The sequence below is a fragment of the Rhipicephalus microplus genome, chromosome 8 (assembly GCF_043290135.1).
Source record: "Rhipicephalus microplus isolate Deutch F79 chromosome 8, USDA_Rmic, whole genome shotgun sequence".
NCBI classification, from domain to species: domain Eukaryota; kingdom Metazoa; phylum Arthropoda; class Arachnida; order Ixodida; family Ixodidae; genus Rhipicephalus; species Rhipicephalus microplus.
Window position 1 is genome coordinate 10,235,374 of NC_134707.1, and position 21,071 is coordinate 10,256,444.

The 21,071-nt window shown below is 44.6% G+C and overlaps 1 protein-coding gene across 3 annotated transcripts in view; it reads left to right on the forward strand.

Moving 5' to 3' along the window:
* Positions 1-21,071, forward strand: part of LOC119164103 (uncharacterized) — a 49,104-nt gene that overhangs the window by 5,707 nt on the left and 22,326 nt on the right. For 2 of the 3 annotated variants that reach the window (XM_075871005.1, XM_075871007.1), the window contains exons 4-10: positions 2,959-3,213; positions 3,653-3,862; positions 4,681-4,782; positions 11,240-11,447; positions 14,130-14,302; positions 17,897-18,020; positions 20,634-20,762. In XM_075871005.1, coding sequence (XP_075727120.1) covers positions 2,959-3,213; positions 3,653-3,862; positions 4,681-4,782; positions 11,240-11,447; positions 14,130-14,302; positions 17,897-18,020; positions 20,634-20,762 — 1,201 coding nt within the window. The remainder of the gene's footprint in view (positions 1-2,958; positions 3,214-3,652; positions 3,863-4,680; positions 4,783-11,239; positions 11,448-14,129; positions 14,303-17,896; positions 18,021-20,633; positions 20,763-21,071) is intronic. The other variant, XM_075871006.1, reaches the window with a different exon arrangement.

The following is a 21,071-nucleotide window of genomic DNA, read 5'->3' on the forward strand; positions in this document are numbered from 1 at the left end:
TGTAGTGGATACCTCACAACTGCTCCACTGCACTGGGATACATACAGACGCAGGGGTATTTTCTTTGCCACTGAGGAATTCATCATTGAAATTAAAGGAATATTGTTACGAGACAATGCCCCACTTAAACAGTGAGATAGGCGCTGAGGAAGACGAGGTGACTTGTGTGTGCGCGCGCTCTCTCTTGTTCGCCATCTTGGCTTGCGCGTTGGCGCTGTGTAAATATATTTTAAAACGCCTAGTTTCCCTTGTGCCTTCACGCAACATTGTGGTGGAAGGTGCTGGGTTACAACGCACGACGGAGTTACGCAGCGGACGCCTAGTCTCTGCTCCCAACATGTCCACCGGCAGCGACGCTTCCTCAACTGCTACGCCCACTGCATCAATGGCGCCGACCTCTCCTGTTTATCTCGTGGCCGCTCCACCCCGCGATCCCGGCAACTTTTCGGGAACGGACGGCGAGGACGTGGATGAGTGGCTTAAACTCTACGAACTCTTCAGCACAAATCACAGGTGGGACCCAACCTTAATGCTGGCAAACATCATCTTTTATTTACAAGGAACGGCCAAGGCGTGGTTTAATAACAATGTGGACGGTATCACAAGCTGGGACGTATGCAAGACCAAATTACGCGAGTTGTTTGGTCAATCTGCCGGCTGCAAGCAGGCCGCTAGGAAAGAACTTGGCACACGTGTTCAGACGTCCACGGAGTCCTACCTGGCGTATATTCAAGATGTGCTGACCCTTTGCCGTAAAGTTGACCGAACCATGGCTGAAGCCGACAAGGTAGCGCACGTGCTCAAGGGCATCGCAGACGATGCATTTAACCTCATTGTGTGCAAAGGCTGTTCCACCGTGCAAGATGTTATCTTGGAGTGCCAACAGTTTCAAGAGGCTAAAAGCCGTCGCATTGCTTACCACTTTACGCGCCTTCCCAACACTGCTGCGACGTCAACATGTGCGGATCTCCATGTACCGACCCTGCCCAATTCACACTCCAGTGACATCACGAGAATTGTACGCCGTGAAATCGAAGCCATCTCACCCGCCCCCTTGAGAGCACTGGCACCGAGTGATCCTCAGCCGACCATATCGCTAATACAGACCGTTGTTCGCCAGGAACTAGCCAACGCGGGTGTTCACACAGTCTGTTCTGTGCACCGTCCCGGCGCTGTCAGTTCGTCTACCCCGAGCCACCCACAGCAGTATCGCCGCCCTGCTCCACGTAATCGTGACCCAAATGCGTGGAGAACGCCTGATGACAGGCCGATTTGCTTCCGATGTGAACGAGTGGGACACATTTCCCGTCATTGCCGAAGCACGTGGACCTCACCGTATCGGGCAAACCCAAACTTCTCCAACCCCCATTCACCGGCCCACCTCTATGACCAGGAACCACCACGGCGTGAGGGCTCAGCTAATTACGACCCGACCACTACGACCACTGCCCAGTACAGTCGCTCACCTTCACCTCGACGTAGATTTTCCCGATCTCCACCACCACCTCGTTCCCCGTCCCCGTCCTTTGCCCGGCGGTTTTCTTCGGAAAACTAACGGCTGCAGCTCCTGGAGGTGACGCTGCTGATACGACTTGCTCTCCAATTCCTCTGTTGACGCTCCCGACCAATCAGAACTTGATCGACGTTGAAGTGGACGGTTTATCTGTTAAAGCCTTAGTAGACACTGGCGCCCATATTTCTGTGATGAGCCTGCACATTCGAGACCGCTTAAAGAAAGTACTTACTCCAGCCCCTTCACGCAGCGTTCGCGTTGCTGATGGTAGTACGGCTGCTGTTATTGGCGTCTGTACTGCACGCGTTACTATTGCCGGCCGTCAAACTTCAGTTCTCTTCACTGTTCTTTCTCACTGCACCAATGATGTGATCCTCGGTCTTGACTTTTTGTCCACTCATTCCGCTCTCATCGACTGTTCAGCCGGTACTGTGCAACTTGACCTACCGTGTCCGATTGATCCGCCCAGTCGACCGCAAGCCCGTATGTGCTCTGCTGAACATGTCCGTTTGTTACCGCAAACCGTGACCTGCATCACCGTTACGCCCTCGCCACCTGTATCCGATGGTGACTATGTGCTCGCGCCCATCACATCCCTTCTCTTGACCCACAGTGTTACCTTACCACACACTGTTATTCAGTTACGTGCAAACCACGCCTGCATTCCTGTGCTCAACTTTGCTCTGTGTCCGCAAGTGCTTCCGCGCGGAATCACCCTCGCCATGCTGACTCCTTCTGAAGAATGCGTCATATCAGCTCTGTCTTCGAACGAGGCTCGACACTCCAGCTTCACACATGCTCGATCTTCGCAAGGAAGCCCGTCTCCTGATGTTAAAAAAATGATCGCGTCAGACCTTTTGCCGCATCAAGCTGACGAACTCCTTCGCGTTCTTGAGTCATACTGGGACGTATTTGACTTTTGTGCGTGAAGGCACAAGGGAAACTAGGCGTTTTAAAATATATTTACACAGCGCCAACGCGCAAGCCAAGATGGCGAACAAGAGAGAGCGCGCGCACACACAAGTCACCTCGTCTTCCTCAGCGCCTATCTCACTGTTTAAGTGGGGCATTGTCTCGTAACAATATCTAGCTAAGTCTTGCTGGCTATAAATATTTCACTTCTCATAACTGGCACTTTGAATCAATATATTAATTTACTATAGCATCTAAAAATGATACGATACAGGAAATGGTGGAAAAATTCACCCACTACTCAGCCAATATTTTGCACTGGTTATGTGCCATGCACAGAGGACATATATGACAACTACTTTATGAGAGATTTTATGAGCAGCTCTAGAAAGTCTACTCCTTCAGCTTACCGCTACGATCGTGTTGCATGTTCTGTACAGGCCTGGTATGCTTACTTGGGTGGACTCAATGTTTTCAGACCCATTTGGTCTTGAATGGGTTCTAAATTTATGGATTCTGTCACTCTCCTATAGGAACAAGGCGAAGATGTGTCAAAGGCCACAACTCCACACCACGAAACATCTGCAGAGGCATCGAGGGGGCGCGTCCGTGTCCTCAAGCATCAGCTGGACGAGGCCAAGTCTCAGCTTCACAAGAAGGAGCAAGAGATGCAGGCGTTACAGCGATCATACGAATCCACTGTCGAGCGGCTGGAGCAGCAGCTGCTTCAACGTGACCAGCTCCTAATGGACAGCGCGGAGGCATCTGGTGGCCAGGCACCTAAACAGGTGAGCTGCTTCTTTGGGAGAGCAGCCATGAAGGGACGGTCTGATATGAGATACTATATCAGTTTAGACTAATAATAGATCATTTAGTAAAGTCCTTATATATCTCTAATGAACCTTACCTTGAATAAAAACCTGGTGTTGGGGATGGGACCAAAGTGAAGCAAGAAATGTGGAATTCACTTCATTGTTGCAGCGTTCGTTATCGAAAGTGCCTATGTGAAACTGGTATGAAAGAACCACTTCTGCTATGTGATATTTATGGTGGTGGAGGAATATATTGTGTGAGAATGAGAGTGCAATAAACAAATCTGTGAAATAAAGATAGGCCCAGGATACGACTTTTTTATGTACTTCCGATTGGCGCTAAACTAGCCTATGGCCACGACTCTAAGGTTCTGGTAGATTAGCTGATGACAGAGGTGACTTGCCTATGTTGCAGTCTTCCGGCCAAAGGCAGGATGGTGGTGGCAGCAACACTGGCAGCACCAGTAAGGAAGAGGAGCGCCTGTATGCACAGATGGTTTATAAGGACTCTAAGATCCTCGAGCTGAACAACCAGATCTTGGAGCTTGAGCGCCGGATCCTGGACCTGCAGGAGAACCTCCGCGAGAAGGACCAGGTTCTGCAAGCACGCAGCAAGGCAATTCAGGTATGAATTTCATCCCATCAGCTGTTATCTATGTTGCAGTGAAAATTTGAAATATTACTTAATCGAATGCCTGCATCTTACCGGCATGTGTTCTGTGTACATGTTGGTAGCTGGATTCACGCCAGCCGGTTCGCCAACACATTGTGTTGGTAGCTGGAGTTACGCCCGCATATCTATGATGGCTGCATCATGCTTTCTTATATGTTCGTTATCGCCAGAAGTGTTTTGAAATTCCAGCCTTCACATTCCCACGACTGCACTGTCATTTGACAACCATAACTTGAATTCCAAACCAGTTCTATCATACAGAGCCACAGCCTAGTCTGACCGTTTAAGGTTTTGGCATTTTTGTTCTCTGAGATGCAAGTGCTACCATGCTGCCAATGTAATACCAGAGTCACGTTGACACATTTGATTGTCATCAGGACTGCTCTGGGCTGCAATTTCTTGATCACAATTTACAATGGTAACTGATACATGATTCAAACTAATCCAGACTCAGTTTGGCCTTGATGTAAGTGAAATTACAATGTGGAGCCAGATCTCAACAGACATATCGCAGTCCTTTTGATCTCGGTCAGTCCTGATCATGTTTAAAGGTGACTGTTTAGCAATGCCTCGCCCAGATCAAGCCCAACCCGAATGAAGTCCTATCTGAATCAGGCCCTATCTCAATTGGGCTTGATGCGTATCAATCCGTATCACCCTGATCACAATGCAACATGTCGGTGTTACACCTGTTTAAAACTATGCATGTTGTCTCAGATTTAAACCGCAATCCAACTTTTCTCAATGTGCAATCTGTGACCACCCTCCAGCTCATGACGGAAGACCTCAGTCTTCGAAGCAAGACTGCTGTCGACGACCTTGACGACACGCGAGCCGAGATGCGACTAATGCAGCAGAATTTCTTAGAACAGGTAAACGGAATGCCCGGCAAGAGCACTGCTAGCACTTCAACCTGCTTTGCCATGCACACCACTCAAACCCTCTGCATTGATGAAACATACTCGAACCATAAAACATGGGGTGCCACTGAAGCCAACATTTTAACGAACAGCAAGGCAGCAACAGGACCCCTTGTCGATCGCTGCCTCGAAGACAAGACCGCTTGTGGACGTTTCAGTAAGCGTATTGTCTTCCTTAAGGCAGCTACAAGACCTCTTGTTGACATTTTGAAAAGTGGTCTTGTCTTTTTCAAGGCGGCAACAAGACTGCTTGTTGACATTTTGACGAGTAGTCTTGTGTTTTTGAGGTGGCAGCAAGACCGCTTGTTGACGTTTCAATAAGCCTCTTGTCTTCCTCTAGGCAGCTGAAAGACCTCTTGTTGAAATTTTGACAAGTGGTCTTGTCTTCTTCAAGGCGGCTAGAAGACAGCTTGTTGACGTTTAGACGAGTAGTCTCGTGTTTTTGAGGTGGCAGCAAGACCGCTTGTTGACTTTCGGCAAGCGGTTTTGCGTTGTTTAAGACAACGAAAGACCACTTGTCTGTCTTGTTGCTGCCTTGAAGTCAAGACCGCTTGTTGAAGAGAGGAACGCTTGTCAAAATACTGGCTCCAGTGATACCCCTTGATTTTTTGCTTCAAGATTCTATCTTTCCCTGAACTTCTACCTTATTTGAATAACCCGCTGCATGTTACTCTGTACTATTTTGGCTGCACATCAAGGGACAGTTCACTCCTCATGCGCACATTTCTTGCTTTTTCTCCTTTCCCCTTTCCTCAATCGGGCAGCATATGCTTTGCTTTGGCCTGCTTTTGGGAGCGAGCCTCCCAGATTTCTTGGTTTTATCATCTGCTAGATTTGCTTGCGCGAGCTTATTGTTGGCCATTTTTTTTGTTGTCTTTATGTTGTTGCCGTTCTGCAATGCTGAAGTCAGTGTTGCATGCTTCGTTATTCCTCTACTGTATTGAGGCCCGTCCCATAAACTGCTTTTCCGTTTACAACTTTTTATTCTGCCTTAAACGTACTTCAAGAGGCTCCTACGATTTTTTTCTGTGTCTCATTGTTTAGCACTGTTCATTCAGTCTCTGTAAAGTTTGGTTAGGTTGTGCGGTGAAACCTTATCAATTGAAGCTCTAGGTGGACTGGAAATTCGTTTGAGTGAAATGGGATGTCAGACTGAAGAGAGCCTTTTTAAATACTGCGTCTGATGACATCATTAGTGGCAGTTGCTTGTGTAGGCTTTGTCACGCGTTTTCACACTGGCACTGCCTACGTCATCTTTGTGTGCACTGACAAAGGTGTGTGTGCATGTCTAGCTACACACATACCTTGATATGATGAACCCAAATATAATCAAATATCGGTTGCACCGAAGTAAACAAAAAGTGCTCCCATAGATATAGTGCTAGGAATAGACACAAAACTCATAATAGCAAAGTTACATCTTGCACAAAAATAAACTCGTTGCATATGAATATTTATTATAAAAGCTTATTCCTGACACTATATCCATAGCTAGACTATTCATTTACTTTGTTATAACCATTATTTCATTATATGAAGGTTTGATTGTGTACTTTTATAACATATTCTTTTATAGGCAGTTAAGCCTGCATATAACGAAATCGATGAATTCCCGGAAAAATCTGTTATAAAGAGGCTTTTGTTATATGCAGGCTAGGTACAAAAATTAAGAAAATAAACACGAAAATTAAACAAAAGGGGGACAAAAGGCAGAGCTAATCCACAATTCTTATTTTACAGTAAAAAACTGCGTTATTATTGTGATAGCAATTGTATGGACACTCTCAGCAAGTTTCTGCCATAACCGCCATGTTCCGTAACAAGTCCTAATCTATAACATGCCCCCACGCATCGCATCGTAACTTTCACGTACGAGTAAAAGCGCGCGAGCGCTGCTGAAACAGAGATCAAATCAGTCAGCCCATCCTTATCATCTTAAAAGTGCATACGATAACATCTCCTTCATGTTAGAACTGCCGTCGAATGCTTAAAAAGAAATGAAACCACCAGTTTTGCATGAGCATGAAGAAACGCAGGGGGGAGGGGGATAACTTGAGTAGCAACAGTGAACATTGATTTTAAGGGCGCTGTCACGATTGCTGGTGCGCTTGCTATTTCGGCGAGTATCAGTGCGGTTTCAACGTGAAGGGACTGTATAAAAAGTGCACTTCTCCCTGGAGTGGCCGTACTTGCTCACACCAGCGTTTTGTAGGAGTTCCGCGATATCGGATCCAAAGAGTTGGCTGCCAATCTTACTATTTATAGCATTACAATTTTTTGCTATCGCATTCATTGCATTACATTCAACGTGCCGTCATGTTGCCAGAACTAATAGGCTAATTGCGAAAGCTACCAGTCTGCGAACTCCAAGCGTGGCGCAAAACGGAAGCGCTTCACGAGTCGACCTCCGAAGATCGGTATTCACCGTGGTCTCGGGGAGTTTTCATCAGCACCTAACTGGCACAACCGGGTGACGACCCGGTTGTCCGAAATTAAGAAAAGTCATAATTTCACCGCATGGGTGAAACAATAAATGCGATAGCAACAACTTAGAATGTAACGCTGAAAACGGCAAGCACATCGACACGTTCAGTGTGCTGCTCACGCACAAATGACGCACGAAAAAAACATACACAGGACGAGAGCGAACTAACAAAGTTTACCAATCGACACTTGACGCGCTGTTTAAACAAAAATGAGTCACAAAACATAATCACATGCACAGATATAAGTGCGAACTCACAAGGGCCCCAGTTGTAACTTCTCTGCGTTTGAAAAGTGCACTTTTTTTGCAAGTGATGCCTGTCCAGCGAGCGAAGTAGTCCTTGTGAGCCTGGAAACTGAACGTAATCGTATGGTCAAAGTCAGAAGCGCGCGACTCTCCCCACTGAAGGATATGCGTGCGCGCACGAGCATCTAAATATCTAAACCCCCCCCCATTCGTGGGGCAAAGTGCGCGTGGTAGATAAGCGCGCGTTGGCGCATGGTGACGAGCTGGGCGCTGACCGCAGGTAGCTTTTTTTTTCTTTCTTGAGTTTTCAAATATATAGATACGTGTACATATATGGTGAATGACGGCGGCGATGGCAGAAAAACACCGGCCGAGACTGTCCATATAATTGCTATCGCAATAAAGAAAGCTGAACCTCATCGGGGGGGGGGGGGGGGGGGGCACACCATTCACGCGCAGTGAAACTGCACGCACGCACGGTGTCGAACACGAAAAGGGAACGACGCGGACACAGGCACGGATACCGCGGAAAACTATTAATTTGGCGAAGCGCCCTACATATGCAGCGCGGCCCCACATACGTGATGCTAACTAAAAGCGGGGCCCTGCCAACGTGCAAAAGTAAGTTTCTTTTTTTTTTATTTTGGTTCGGAGGGGGGGGGGGCACACTCTTGCATGCGCCCATGGCGGCAACGCCGGCTCGTGGTGTGCAGGCCCGCCTGCCCGCCTGGCGCTCACCCCCACACAATAACGAGTGCTCGCTCTCGCCTGGTGCGCCATTCGCGCCGCCACTGTTTCGCGCTTTGTCAGCGGCGGCGGGGCAGCCGCGGAAGATGCATGCTCACACCAAAACGCCAAAATGCGGCACAAAAGTCTCAGATTGTCCGTGGGAGAAATTCGTTTTATCAAGGTTGTCTCCCGCTGTTACTTTGTTACCTAGAAGTCGCAAATACATGTGCTTCTATGGAGCAGTGGTGGGGAATAGAAAAACTTTGTTATATCGAGGAATTCGTTATATGGAGGTTTGTTATAGGCAAGTTTAACTATAACAAACTTGTTTTCGTGCAAGATGCAACTTTGTTATAATGAGGTTTGAGTGTATAGTCAACGAGATTTGCAAGGTGGGCTCTTTGGTAGATCATTAGAAGCAACTGGTTGCGGCGTGAACTGGATAAGGTCAAAAGAAGGCGCAAAGACAACGCACACACAGCTCTACTAGCCACAAGGAACCACCCTATATAATTTTATTTATTTATTTTATTCACAACTTGCTGCAGGCCATGTAGCCCAAGCAGGAGCGGCAAGGTAAAAAAATAAATAGACGTACCACGCACGATAAACGGCAGGGGGAACCAGGCTAAGACACAAACACCAAACACAAAAAGGTTGATGCAAGTGACACATTGGCCCCTTTTCATATTGTGCGCTGCCATTTATCGTAAATATGACCAACCAACTAGCCTACAAGTACATTTTAAGCAAGGTCAATGAACAATTGGAAATGCTGAATGAAATCAGGCAACCAAGCAACTCTAAATCGAAAATTATTAAAAAGCATTGAGGATGTGTTGATTCAGGAGAATACAGATGATGAAGAGGTGTCAGGTTCCATTCTTCAATAGTTCAGGGAGAAAAAGAATACTGAAAGAATTCGGTTCTGGCAACATAAGAAGAGAGTGTGAGGGAGTGGGAACGATTAGTTTTCCTAGTCTTAAAGAGGGTTATGTGAGGTCTAGGATTTATGAAAAAAAAATTATGATTAAATAAAGAGCGGAGGAACTTCAGTCAATACCAATGCAACATTGAATGCACATCACGTGGAGTTCAATTAGAGCTGAGTGATCCATGGTTGTGGGGTAGGCGAGTGTCTGGATATCGGAGGGTAGGATGGAGCGTGCAGGAGTCTTCGTGTTATCTAGCCAACCTGGTAAGTGCGCAGCAGTGGAGGTGGTATGGAGAGGGGAAAAGCAGGGCAAGGATTGGGTGACAGCCAGAGCAGCAAACGCAGATTATTTTGCAGGTAATAGCAGGTTACCTCATGTGCGCTATGTTCTAGTGTTTCAAGTGTTGTTGGTGGCATCGTCTCAGAGTTTTGAACACCGTAAACCTTGAGCAAATGCGACGCCGTGTGTGAAACGTATGTGGCGTACGGGTGATTTATTATGGTGCAGTCAAACAATACACATATTATGTGAAGTCATAGGTGTGTTGTGCATGACTTGTTGATGTTTTTACTTGTGCTTTGACTCCTTGATGTATTGCAAATAAATAATGAAAATGCAGGAAACACAGAAACAAAATAAATTTTAGGTTCATTATTTGATTCATGTTTAATTCCTTAAGTGAATACGTGGGTGTTCAAGATCTGCTGAGTTGTTTTTTAACCAAATCCGATGAAAATTGGCATGGTTGTTTAGATTCTTCTCCTCATTCTAATGATGCAGTTATTTTTTTGATAGATTCATTATTTCAATGTGTAATTGAGAAGCAATATTTCTGGTTCATACTAAAATAGATGAACAGCCACTCCCCAAAATGTGCAAATACATATGTATCGTTATAAGGCTCACAACAAAGGAAGTGCTTTTTAAACTGTCATTATTTCTTACTTTACAGTACATTAAACTCCACTGTTTTTAAATATAGCCTAGCAGTGATCAAGAAAAAGGCAAAATTTTAAACTTATAGGCAAAAAAAATTGAAAGCCCGCTTGCTATATTGCGTATTCAGAAGCCTTAGTTTCATGCTGCAAAAAAGAATATCCAGTATATTCATGATAGCCACAGATAAATCGCAGTAAATAAGTTTTACTGGGCGTGGGAAATGAGCACTTTGAGAAAATCAAGAAAACAAACAAATATGACTTTTCATTGTGGAGATGTGCAAATGTGTACGCACATGTACTCTCGAAAAACATCGTTTGGCTGCTAATATCAGACCGTCAAAGCAGTGAAATACAGGTGTGACATCATTGAACATGTTGTTTCAACATTGACACGGGCAAAAAGCAGGTGTCCTGCATGGTTTAGAATTGAAGTTACAACTGAAATATCAACTTCAGAGACAGCAAACTTAGCAGATAAGGAGAGTAATAGGTACATATTCCAAAGTGCTGTTTCCCACAAATCTATTTTTTAAATTATTTTTTAGCCCAAAGACCCATGTTGATCTTCGAAGAAATCTGTCAACCAAGCGTGAAGTGAAAACTGTTTCGAGATTGTGCAAGAGTGGTGATACGCTTGCAAAAGAGATAATGGAAGGATACCGTATCAGAAAGAATGAGCTGTCATGCACAAGCAAGATCTTTATTTTTTGTGAATTAAAAATAATGTGTTTGAAATTTTTGCTGTTTTTTTTTACCGCTCGATGCCTTTTGAGACGATGTGATATGTGGCTTTTGTACGGTATGCCCAGCTGCTTTGTGCCTATGTATTGAGCATATTTCATCCATATCTTCAAGCAGTGGAAGTACACAAAGAGACAGAAGTACTAACGACGCAAGTGTTATCTGTTGCTCTTCATGTGGCTGCACTGTTTGAAGATGAAGCTATACCAACTAAACCGAACTGCTGCGCTGCTTATTCTGATGTTATCCGCATATTGGCTGTCTTTCTGTGTCTGTAGAAGAACGTGCTTTTTTATTCCGCACAGTATAAATCTACCTTTACATCTTTACAGGAGATGTCGTGGAAGCAGCGCGAGGCATCCCTCAACGCTGACCTCAGCTCCAACAAGAGCCGAGTGGCGGACCTGGAGGAAGGCTTCCGGAAGCTAGAGTCGACGAGGTTTCAGTTGGCGGCGCACAATGCCGAACTCCAGGAGAAGGTAGTCCGGCTACAGGAGTCCGTCGAGAAAGCAAAGGCAGACCAGGCGACTGCATTCCAGGGTGACGGATCCCTCACTCACGCAAATCTGATTAGCGGTTGTGATGGCGTTTCAAGAAGGGCTGTGCACAAAATTCCTGCCTAGTGTTTCAACTTAAACGGTGCATTTAGACTGGTCCAGAACTACCCCTTGTGCCTGTAAAGAAAGAAAAAACACAGCGGAAAGAAGACGCTACTACAAACAGCTCAGCCAAATCTTGCGGTCATACATTGCAAGGATAATTCACTAGCAGAGTGGAAAGGGCCTTCTCTTTATATAGATGCGTATGCACTCTGTTCAGAGGGCCCTCACACTATAGGTCTCTGTCGCACAACAAATTGCTGTTATTAGCTGATAGCCACTATAAACCAAGGGTGGCGTTTGGATCAGATGTGCTTCTTCCCATAGGGTGCTGCCACATGCCAGGCGGGGCTCAGTGTGTTGTGTGCTAAAGAACCATGGTTCCCGACATGCTCATGTGGTCATGACGCACGCGATGTAGCTTCTTTCCCCCTTGTAATCTCTCCCTGTGTAGCCTAATAAAGCATTGTAGCAACTATTATTACCTTCCATAAGTGCAACAGAGTTGCTTTGTGCTGGTGTCTCACTGTAACAGTCCTGTGAGCACAGGAAGAAAACTTAGTTGGTTTGGACAGATCTTGTTTCTTCAACATAACTTCAAAATGATCTTACATATAACAGAAAGCTCAAGTGCTGTCAAGTTTTAAAGTTAGTGTGTTATTAACAGCCGCCACAAAATGTTTGCGAACCCTCAGTGTTTCGCAGGAAGTGTAGTTGCTACAATACTTTATCAAGCAGGGTGCTGATAAGTGTATCAGGGATGCTGCTTTTTTGTGGTGCTGCTTACCTCCAGTTATCAGTCAAGATTCCTTGCTATCGGCAATTTTGTCTAAATTTTTTTTGAGATAAACTGTAACATAAAATTGTGGTATAAGATGCAATGGATATGGCAGCCATGTGTATGTGTGGTGTTCCAAGAGCCATTAGCAATGTTAGCATGACTCAAATATAAAAGCCTCAGGGAAGTTTGGTTCACAATGTAAAGAAATATTGTTAGGCCAACTCGTATTTTTGCATTATGTTGAGGTTCAGCAACTTGCATCAGCGTCATTTTTCTACATCTAGAAGCAAGGGAAAAATGCACTCATCTATTAGACATTTAAAAACGTGAGTTTAAGTTTTTGGCATATGTACTTGCATGTAGTGCAACGATATATTTTTATATGGTATTTCCACTTGTGATTATTTTGCCACACTTGGGCATCACGTGATGCACTCTTCATTTGTATTTGTATCTAGATCAAACCTTAATTTACCCTTTAGTCTCACTTTAACTCTTGATTCCCAGCTGAGTCGTTTGACTCATTCTTGATTATCACTTCAGCCTTTAATGTAAGTTTAACATAACTTAAGCTCCGACTTGTCATGTTTTGATGTGTAAGGACGCAAATTCAGTCTCATGATTCAATCTTTATGAACATTTGAGTCTCATAATTAAAACTCACTCTTGAGTCCTCGGATTACTTCTTGATCCACACTTGAGTCTCGGAATTCATCCTTGATTTGCAATTGAGTCTCAAGATTCATGCTTGAATCACGGTTAAAGGGGTCGTGAAACGCTCGCTCCAAAGCGACAATGCGAAGCCACCGGTGTCCACACTTACTAACTAGGTGACGTCATCATAAGTAATGCTTTGCCCATCGAGGAACACGGAACTCTTTGGTACTTGCGAGTGCGTGCAACCGGGACACCCATCAGCGTCTTTGCCATACGCAATAGGCACTACCTTGAATGCTGACGTCATATTAAGCAGCGTTCTTATGGGACGCGGATCGCGTATGGCAAACGCTCATGAGCGCCTCTTCCGCGTGCTCGATATGCCATTATATAGTTCCGCGTTCCTCGATAGGCAATGCGTCTATGCAGGTTCACTCGGGCTGATGATACAGTTAGCACATGTGGCTGCCGATGGTGTCGCATTGTTGCTGTAAAGCGACCGTTTCACGACCCCTTTAAGTCATTTGTGTGTGCATTTTTAGTCGCATGATTCATTCTTGATTTACACACAACTAACTTGATTCACTCTAGAATCACAGTTAGTTCATATAATTTGCTTGTGATTTTCACCTGAGCATTCACAGTGTCGCTGATATTGCAGTCGATATCAAATAAAAAAAACGGGCCAGAGCCAGCCATGTATTGTGTGGGTGAGAAATCTGCTGATCCGTTACAGCTGAGGACATTAGTGGTTTAAATGGATCGACAAAATTAAGAAGTTCACATGAATAGAATATAATCAACTTGCGCAGAATAGGGCAAAGCGGAATCTTTGGGGGAGGCTTTTGTCCTGCAATAGACAAAGGAGAAATGGTAATGTAGTAAAGCTTGTTCTTGGATTAGTTGGTGCATGCTCACTGACATACAAGCGTCTCTCATAATCATATAGTGGTTTTGGGACGTTAAACCCCACATATCAATCAATCAATCACTGACATACAAAAAAAGAAACAAAAAGGTGTAGTACCATCAAGAAAGGATTAAAGACAGAATAACCTTCCTTGTTCTGTGAATTACTTCTATGTTCTCTCTGGAATCCTCTCTTAACGATGCGCGTCTTTTTTGGATTCCGGTAAGGAAAAAGAAGGATGATGATGATGATGGTGATTGTGTTCTTGCGCGCAGCCAAGATTGATTCTCTCACCAAGGAGCTGCAAGAAAAGACGACAGCCCTGGAGGAGACGCAGAAGACGCTTCAGGAGACAACGCGGGAGACCGACAACCGGATACTGAAAGCCAGGGCGCTGGAAAGGAGACGAGCCAAGCAGTTCGAACGCGAGCTCCAGGAACTAAAAAAGGTTTGCCAAACAACTAGCTAAGGCATTTTTTGAAATTGTAGAGAGCTCATGCATTGGAACAGGGCATTAAAACGTAGTATAATAAATGGTATGCGCAATGGCTAGAAATTGCCTCGTAGGTTCGCTATGAGTTTTACCACTGAAGGTAATATGGCAATAATGTAAGCGTCACATAACTTAAGCCCTGACTTGTCATGTTTTGAGGCCAGTAACCTCGTTGGGCTGCTATGACTCTGGCCACTGAAGGTAATAATGCTCTAACGTATGTGTTTGAGTTGAAATTAGGCTATGACAAACTTAAGACGATAAAAACATAAGGATGTGCATTACGTAGCCTTGATTTGTCATGTTTTGATGCGTCAGGGCTACTCATTTTGCAAGTAGCTCTTTGATCAACCACGCATCTTAGTCATAGCTTTTTCTACAAAAATGACTGTGAGGAACTTTTGAATTGAAGTCATCTGAATGCCGATGGAATAGGGATTCCTTATTTGTTATCTATTATTTTCTCTACCGTGATTGACCCTGCCGTGGTGGCTTTGTGGCTGTGGCTATGGCTCCTAAACACATTGGTATGAGTTTCATTCCCAGTCGTGGCAAACACTTTTATATGGGGGCAAACATGTGTATTTAAATTTATGTTGTGGGAATCGGGACGAGGGCTTCGCCGCCTCTTTCTCCATTCTCATGTCCCAACATGACTCCCCTTCTCCACTGTATGACGCGCTGGAGTAGCGAGGAGTGACGTTTAACCCCTCTCGACCGGTAGCGGATGTCGACAGTGCGCCACACGCAGGGTCTCCCGGGACGTTCTGCGCACGCGCTCGTCGGGAGTGAGTCAGATCTCTCTGGGACGACTCAGGGTGAGCATGTATTTCTTTTCCGCCCGTCGACCCCTATTGTTTGGGACTCGTCAAACTTCGCCAACAGCGCCTCGTGCCCGCGGCGAACGCTCACCTTTTGTTGCCCCTTTGCGAATGCTAGGCCGAAAAGCGGTGCGGTGTCCTAGTGCGTGGCCAGCCTACGCCAACCCGTATATCTCCAAAGCCTTTGCTTAGCGAGCGCCTTTGCTCTCGCTCGAGCAACCGGGCCTTTGTCCCGGTGTCTCCGTGAATCACTTTTTGCCGTGAAGACGTGCTCGCGGCACCCCTGTGTAGTACAGTGCAGTCCACTTATAACGATATCGAGAAAACCTAAAAATATGATCGTTATAACCGGTGATCGTTATATCTGGACTGCCGCCAAAAAATCGTCGCTGGACGTACCTTTTGTAGCTCCAGGCTTCATTTCGCTATTTTCACCAATATTGTAGATAGTAGGATGTCAAAAACAAGACTTTATTTCTTACTCGGAAGAACGCATCACGGGTTCACTGAGGAAGAGAGACTGACCGACGGCGGGGTGGGAGCAGTGGGAGGAAGAAAGCACAGCCGGAATGCCAACGAGGCCCCGCCCTGATGCCGCCGCGCCGCTTTGATTTTCGCTTTTTTTATTTTCTCTCTCTTTCTCGCTTTCTTTCGGCAAGCTACGCCGGCTTGCCGTTGTAGAAGGCGGGGAGCCGCGGAGCGCGGCGCTTTGCTTTTCGCAATTTTTTTTTTTAATTCTCTCAACCTCTTCGCGGTCGACGCGCGGCGAGGCGCAAAACGTGACACAGCTGGCGCCATCTGTAGCGCGTCGCGCCAACTCGCGGTGCTCTCCTCGGCTTTTTGAACGGCCGGGACGCGCTGCCGGCGCTGTGCTGCAGTGGCGGCAGATACGTACTCGCCTACGCTAACTTTCCGTCTTGTCTCGGCATAGTTCGTTTCAGAGGAACTTATCAATCTAAATGTTACGATTATTCTGAATGAAACATGCCATCCACGGCAAACTTTTCATCGTTGTATCCGATATGCGGTGGATAACATATCGTTATATATGGTTTTTTTCCCCATAGCCCCAATGCATAAATTGAGACTGTTAAGCCGACCCATCGTTATAACCGATATATCGTTATATGTGGTATCGTTATAAGTGGACTGCACTGTACTTCTTGCCCGTGGCATGGATAAGCCCATTTGCTTTCCAGCCGCGCCTTTGCAACGGGCTCTGTGCTGCGTTTTGGTGTTGCTGCAGACAATAAAGTGTTGCGACTTTGAGCAGTACTGCGTTCTCGCCACGGCGACGGTTCACGCATGCCCTGCAACTAGCTAAGACCGGACCCACGCTAGTGGCCATACTCCTTCGGGATACGTGTACAGGACAATGTGCACTTTATGGAACACCAGGTAGTCAGAATTAGCTATTGGAACAGAATTAATCACCTGTTCCCTGTCGTGCCGTGCCTCGTATTCTTGTCATGCTATTGGCACACAATATTTATCTTTACACTGTAAATGAGAAACTGTAACTTGAAATATAACGAAGAAACACAAGAAAAAGTTAAGGTCCACCCAACCTCCAATGGAATGGAAAATGATAAATGTAATATTCAGAGATCATAAGACAGCAGAATGGCTCAGCGAATAAGCAGGGTAGTGACTATTTTTGTTGACATCAAGTGAAACAAGCGCTCCTGGCCCAACCAACTCATACTCATGGCAGACAACCGCTGGTGGGTTAGAACAACAGAGTGGATACTGAAGGATGGGAGAAGACGTCAAGAAAGGCATCAAGTTAGATGGAGAGGCAAAATTAAGAAGTTCGCTGACACAAAGGGGAATCGGTTTGTGCAAGATATGGTAAATTGGAGATAATTTGGAAAAGTCTTCGTCCTGTGTTGGACTTAAAATAAGCTGGGAATGATGGTTATCATGAACATCTGCAGCTGCTAAAGCATGCGGTCTACCAAGATGTATATTTTATTTTGTGAAGTCGTATCTCAATATACTCTCACTTCACTGTAACGAAGTTGTATTTTACACAAAATTAAGTTTGTTATATACAAAAATTTGTTATGAAGGTTTATTCTTAATACTAAATTTATTGCAAGACTATCCTTCAATGTTCTCAATGGCGTCAGAGCATCTGACTACAATTAATCACTAGTAAATAAACTAGCTTTAATAAAGAAGAACCTTCCGTGTATCAAGAGACATAATAAAATGCTCCTTGTCCATTTTTATTTCATTTATGGAAAAAAGAACTGCTGCAGTTACTATGGGGAGTGGTGCGAATGGGTCCAAAGCTATTTTCACCTGGTTAAGCTGGACAGGTCATGCCATCTAGTGGGGCCCAGTTGAACCAAGCACATCTGCTATCTCGGAGGCCATGGCAGAAAATTGTTCAATGGCCGTTGTTGCTGCTAGCTCCCAATACTTTCACCGTGGTGCTTACTAGTGTCGGCGGCCATGCAGTAAAGCCGGGCAATTTCATGCAAGGCAACAGTGACGTCACACGTTCCTCTTTAGGCGGGTAATTTAAAGTGTGCTAACGCGATGTGGGTCGCTAAAATGTGATTTTATTTCAAAATAACCACTTCCTTGGCACAAAGAGTAACACTACAAGGTTTCTGGACCATTATTTCAGCAATCAACATCAACTTAATATTTGCCTTTAATGTCCCTTTATAGGTCTGTACGGAGTGCTTGAGGGGGAAATTTTGTCTTTCTCTTGCAGGCAAGTTCGGAGGCTGCACCATCGGACGTCACGACGCTACAGCATCGCATTGCAGAGCTTGAGGAGGAGAAAGGTGGGCTTCAACTCAAAGCCCTGGAGATGGAAGACGCTCTCTCGTTGCAAGGTTCTTTTTTTTATTTTCGTGCTCTCCACCACCCCCACCACATTGGCTCATTGGTTTTCACTCGCGGGGCGTTTCCATCTCCATCGCACAGGGCACTCGGCAGAGCGGAATTTTACAAAACGCACCGAAAACATTTTCACCAACCTTAATTTTACAGTAAAGTACTACGGAAGCACCCAGTTTCACACAATGCATCCAGTATTAGCATTCTCGACAATTCTGAAAATTTATATGTAAAGGGTGACACATCACTTGAAAATCCTTTTTTTTTAATATTTATGGCCTGTTTTAATAAAACTTTTGGTGTTCATGTATATTCGTGTGCTGATTTCAAGTATGCAATTATTTTGCTAACTCAAGGCTTGATATAAGGAACCCGGATATAACAAAATATTGGTTATAACGAAATAAATGTAAGATAGTCTTGAAATAGATCAAGTGTTAACAATATACCTTTATAACTAATTTTCAGATATAACTTATTTTTGTGTAAGATGCAACTTTGTTGTAATGAGCCTTGAGCGTACAATGTGTAGTTTTTACAATGTTTAACACTCCTTGTACCTTGTTAGAAGCAAGGTTTTTTTTTGTCCTTTTTAACTTATACACTTTAAGTTAAGTCAGCTTATCATAATAATCTAGAATTGAAAGTGCATGCAGTAGAACACGAATGCTTATTTTATGTCCATTTGAGCAAAAGTCGTGGTATGTTGAACATTCTTGGCTCACATGTGAATGTTCAACGTGGGGTAACTTTTGTACAAATGAGCTTAGAGTATTCATTCTTGTTCTGCTGCATGAAGTTTTCATTCCGAAGTACTGTGATATGCTGATTTACTTTGTTATAGTTTCAGTTTAGGAAGAAGTTGGCTCACAAAAAAAAACGCACTGAATTACTGGTATATTAAGACTACGTACTGTACAATAAAGTGATTACGTATTTGAAATTGCTACACAAATACCTGAAAGTTTTGTCAGAATCGATCGAGTAAAAAAGAGCAGTGTCTCCTCTTGAGTGCGGCCTTCTAAAGTTCCAGCTTAAGCTAAAATATTCACCTCATTACAACCTTTGTGAGACAGCTAAAAGCAATATGCTAGTCACACATTGCCAGCAAGATGGAAGTCGTCAAGTGGCACCATGGGTCTGGAACCGTAGCACTGCCGCAAAGATTTTCATGTGCCGCCATTTCAGTTCTTGTATGCTTCCATACAGTTTCCCATAAATGCACTAGAGGGAACTCTGGCACTAGTGTCTATGAGAGCTACAACGCACGGCGCTTCAGCGAACATGGGAATGATGGGTAGTACACAAGTTTGTCTAATCTTCGTACTTGCGGCTTTGCTTGGCTTCGCATGGCTTAGAGTCTTTTTGTCACGAAATGACAATCGATAAATTTCACCACCTCAATCTTTTAGGTTCATCAATTCCAATCTGGTCATGAAGTTCACAATAGCTCATTCTTTTATTCAAAACAAAACAAAAAACATAGCAATAAACAACACCACTAGCACGTTCGAAGACTAGGCAGATTTGTCTACTACTATCCATCATTCCCATGGCCGCTGAACGGTCGCAGTTCCCTCTAGTTAATTTAGGAAAACTCTATGGTCGCTTTGACTGAACAAGCTCCCATATCCAGGTTAACATGATCTTCAGTGAAAATGGGGTGGGTGCTTCCGAGGTACTTTATGGTAATCAAGCAAAGCTCCCTACTCTTTGTATTCTGAAGATCGACAGCATTGGCCCAACCGGAAAAGTATTGGGCAGGAAGCAGGGTTTCAACAAGTGGGTTTTTCTCTGTGCTGTTTTGCTGAGATATTCGCAGTGTACGACAGTGGAATCTTGTCGATACGATTCTGCATAGTATTTTTTATGGCCTAGTATGTTTTTGTTGTTTTCCCGGCCTACGTCTCTTGAAAATAATGCGTTTTCACGCGTTATGATCACATTTTTTTTTTCGAGATAAAATAACTTGATTTTCAGAGTGGATCTTGACTTATATGTCGAGAAATCTTGTTATTCTTCTGCATTCTTGCTCAAGCTGCGTTCCAACAAGCCCAAATCTGTACATTGCACATTCGCTAATGTTGAAGCAGCGTTGGTGCTGTGTCAAAAAAGTCCCCGAGAGGCAATACCTCTGCGTGCAATGATTCTTTGGCAATTTTTTATTTTGTCAAATAATTTACTCCTAGACATTGAAAATAAAAAAGTGCTGCATAAATTGACTGGCTACTTTAGTTTTGCTCAATAAAAGTGAGTTATTTACGAAGTAGGCCTATTTTTCTCCTCCTTGGTTAATACAATTTCGGGTAATACGTGAAAAATGTATCAACGGGATCCCACTGTATTACCATGTGATCGCTATCTGATGGACAATGTCATGACATAGTGTCCTCTCATAAGTGAAATCAAAACTGTCATAGAAGAGCTGTTATATTAAATTACCCTGGTACAATGAGGCTTGACAATTAGTTTCATATGGTTTTGAGGTCCCGGAACTTTGTTTAATGCTGTTAGTAGGAAGTCTAAAAAACTCATCAGTACCCTCTAAGCAAAAGAAGTAGGACTGCAGTAGCGCAATGCCCTCCCTGTTCACGTCCTGTTCTGTGCAGCCGCGAAGTTGGAGGAGATGGCTGCCAAGGACAGGGTCATTGAGGAGTTGAAGGGCCAGGTGAAGGCAGCGCGAGAAGAGAAGATATCGCTCGAGGTTCAGGCTGCACAGGTTGAAGAACAAAAAGAGCGTGAGTACGAATTTTCTCCTCTCTTTCAGGCCAGCCTAAATTCTTTTTTTTTTGCACTAAGTACAATTTACTTTATTTTTCTGTACGAGTATTGACTCACATTTATTTGAACAGCTTGAAGGCTTCCTGGTTGGTTTGGAGCACAGCATCTCTGGGTGGATGGTTCCAGTTTCTTGCTGTGTTAACAAAAACAAAGGAGCGTAGATGTGCAACGGTCTGTGCTGGTGGTGGGTAGACTGCTGTGGTGCGATTCGTGCGGCAGGGCGTATGATGAGCAGGCAGGATCAATGAAGAGCTACGGCAGGAATG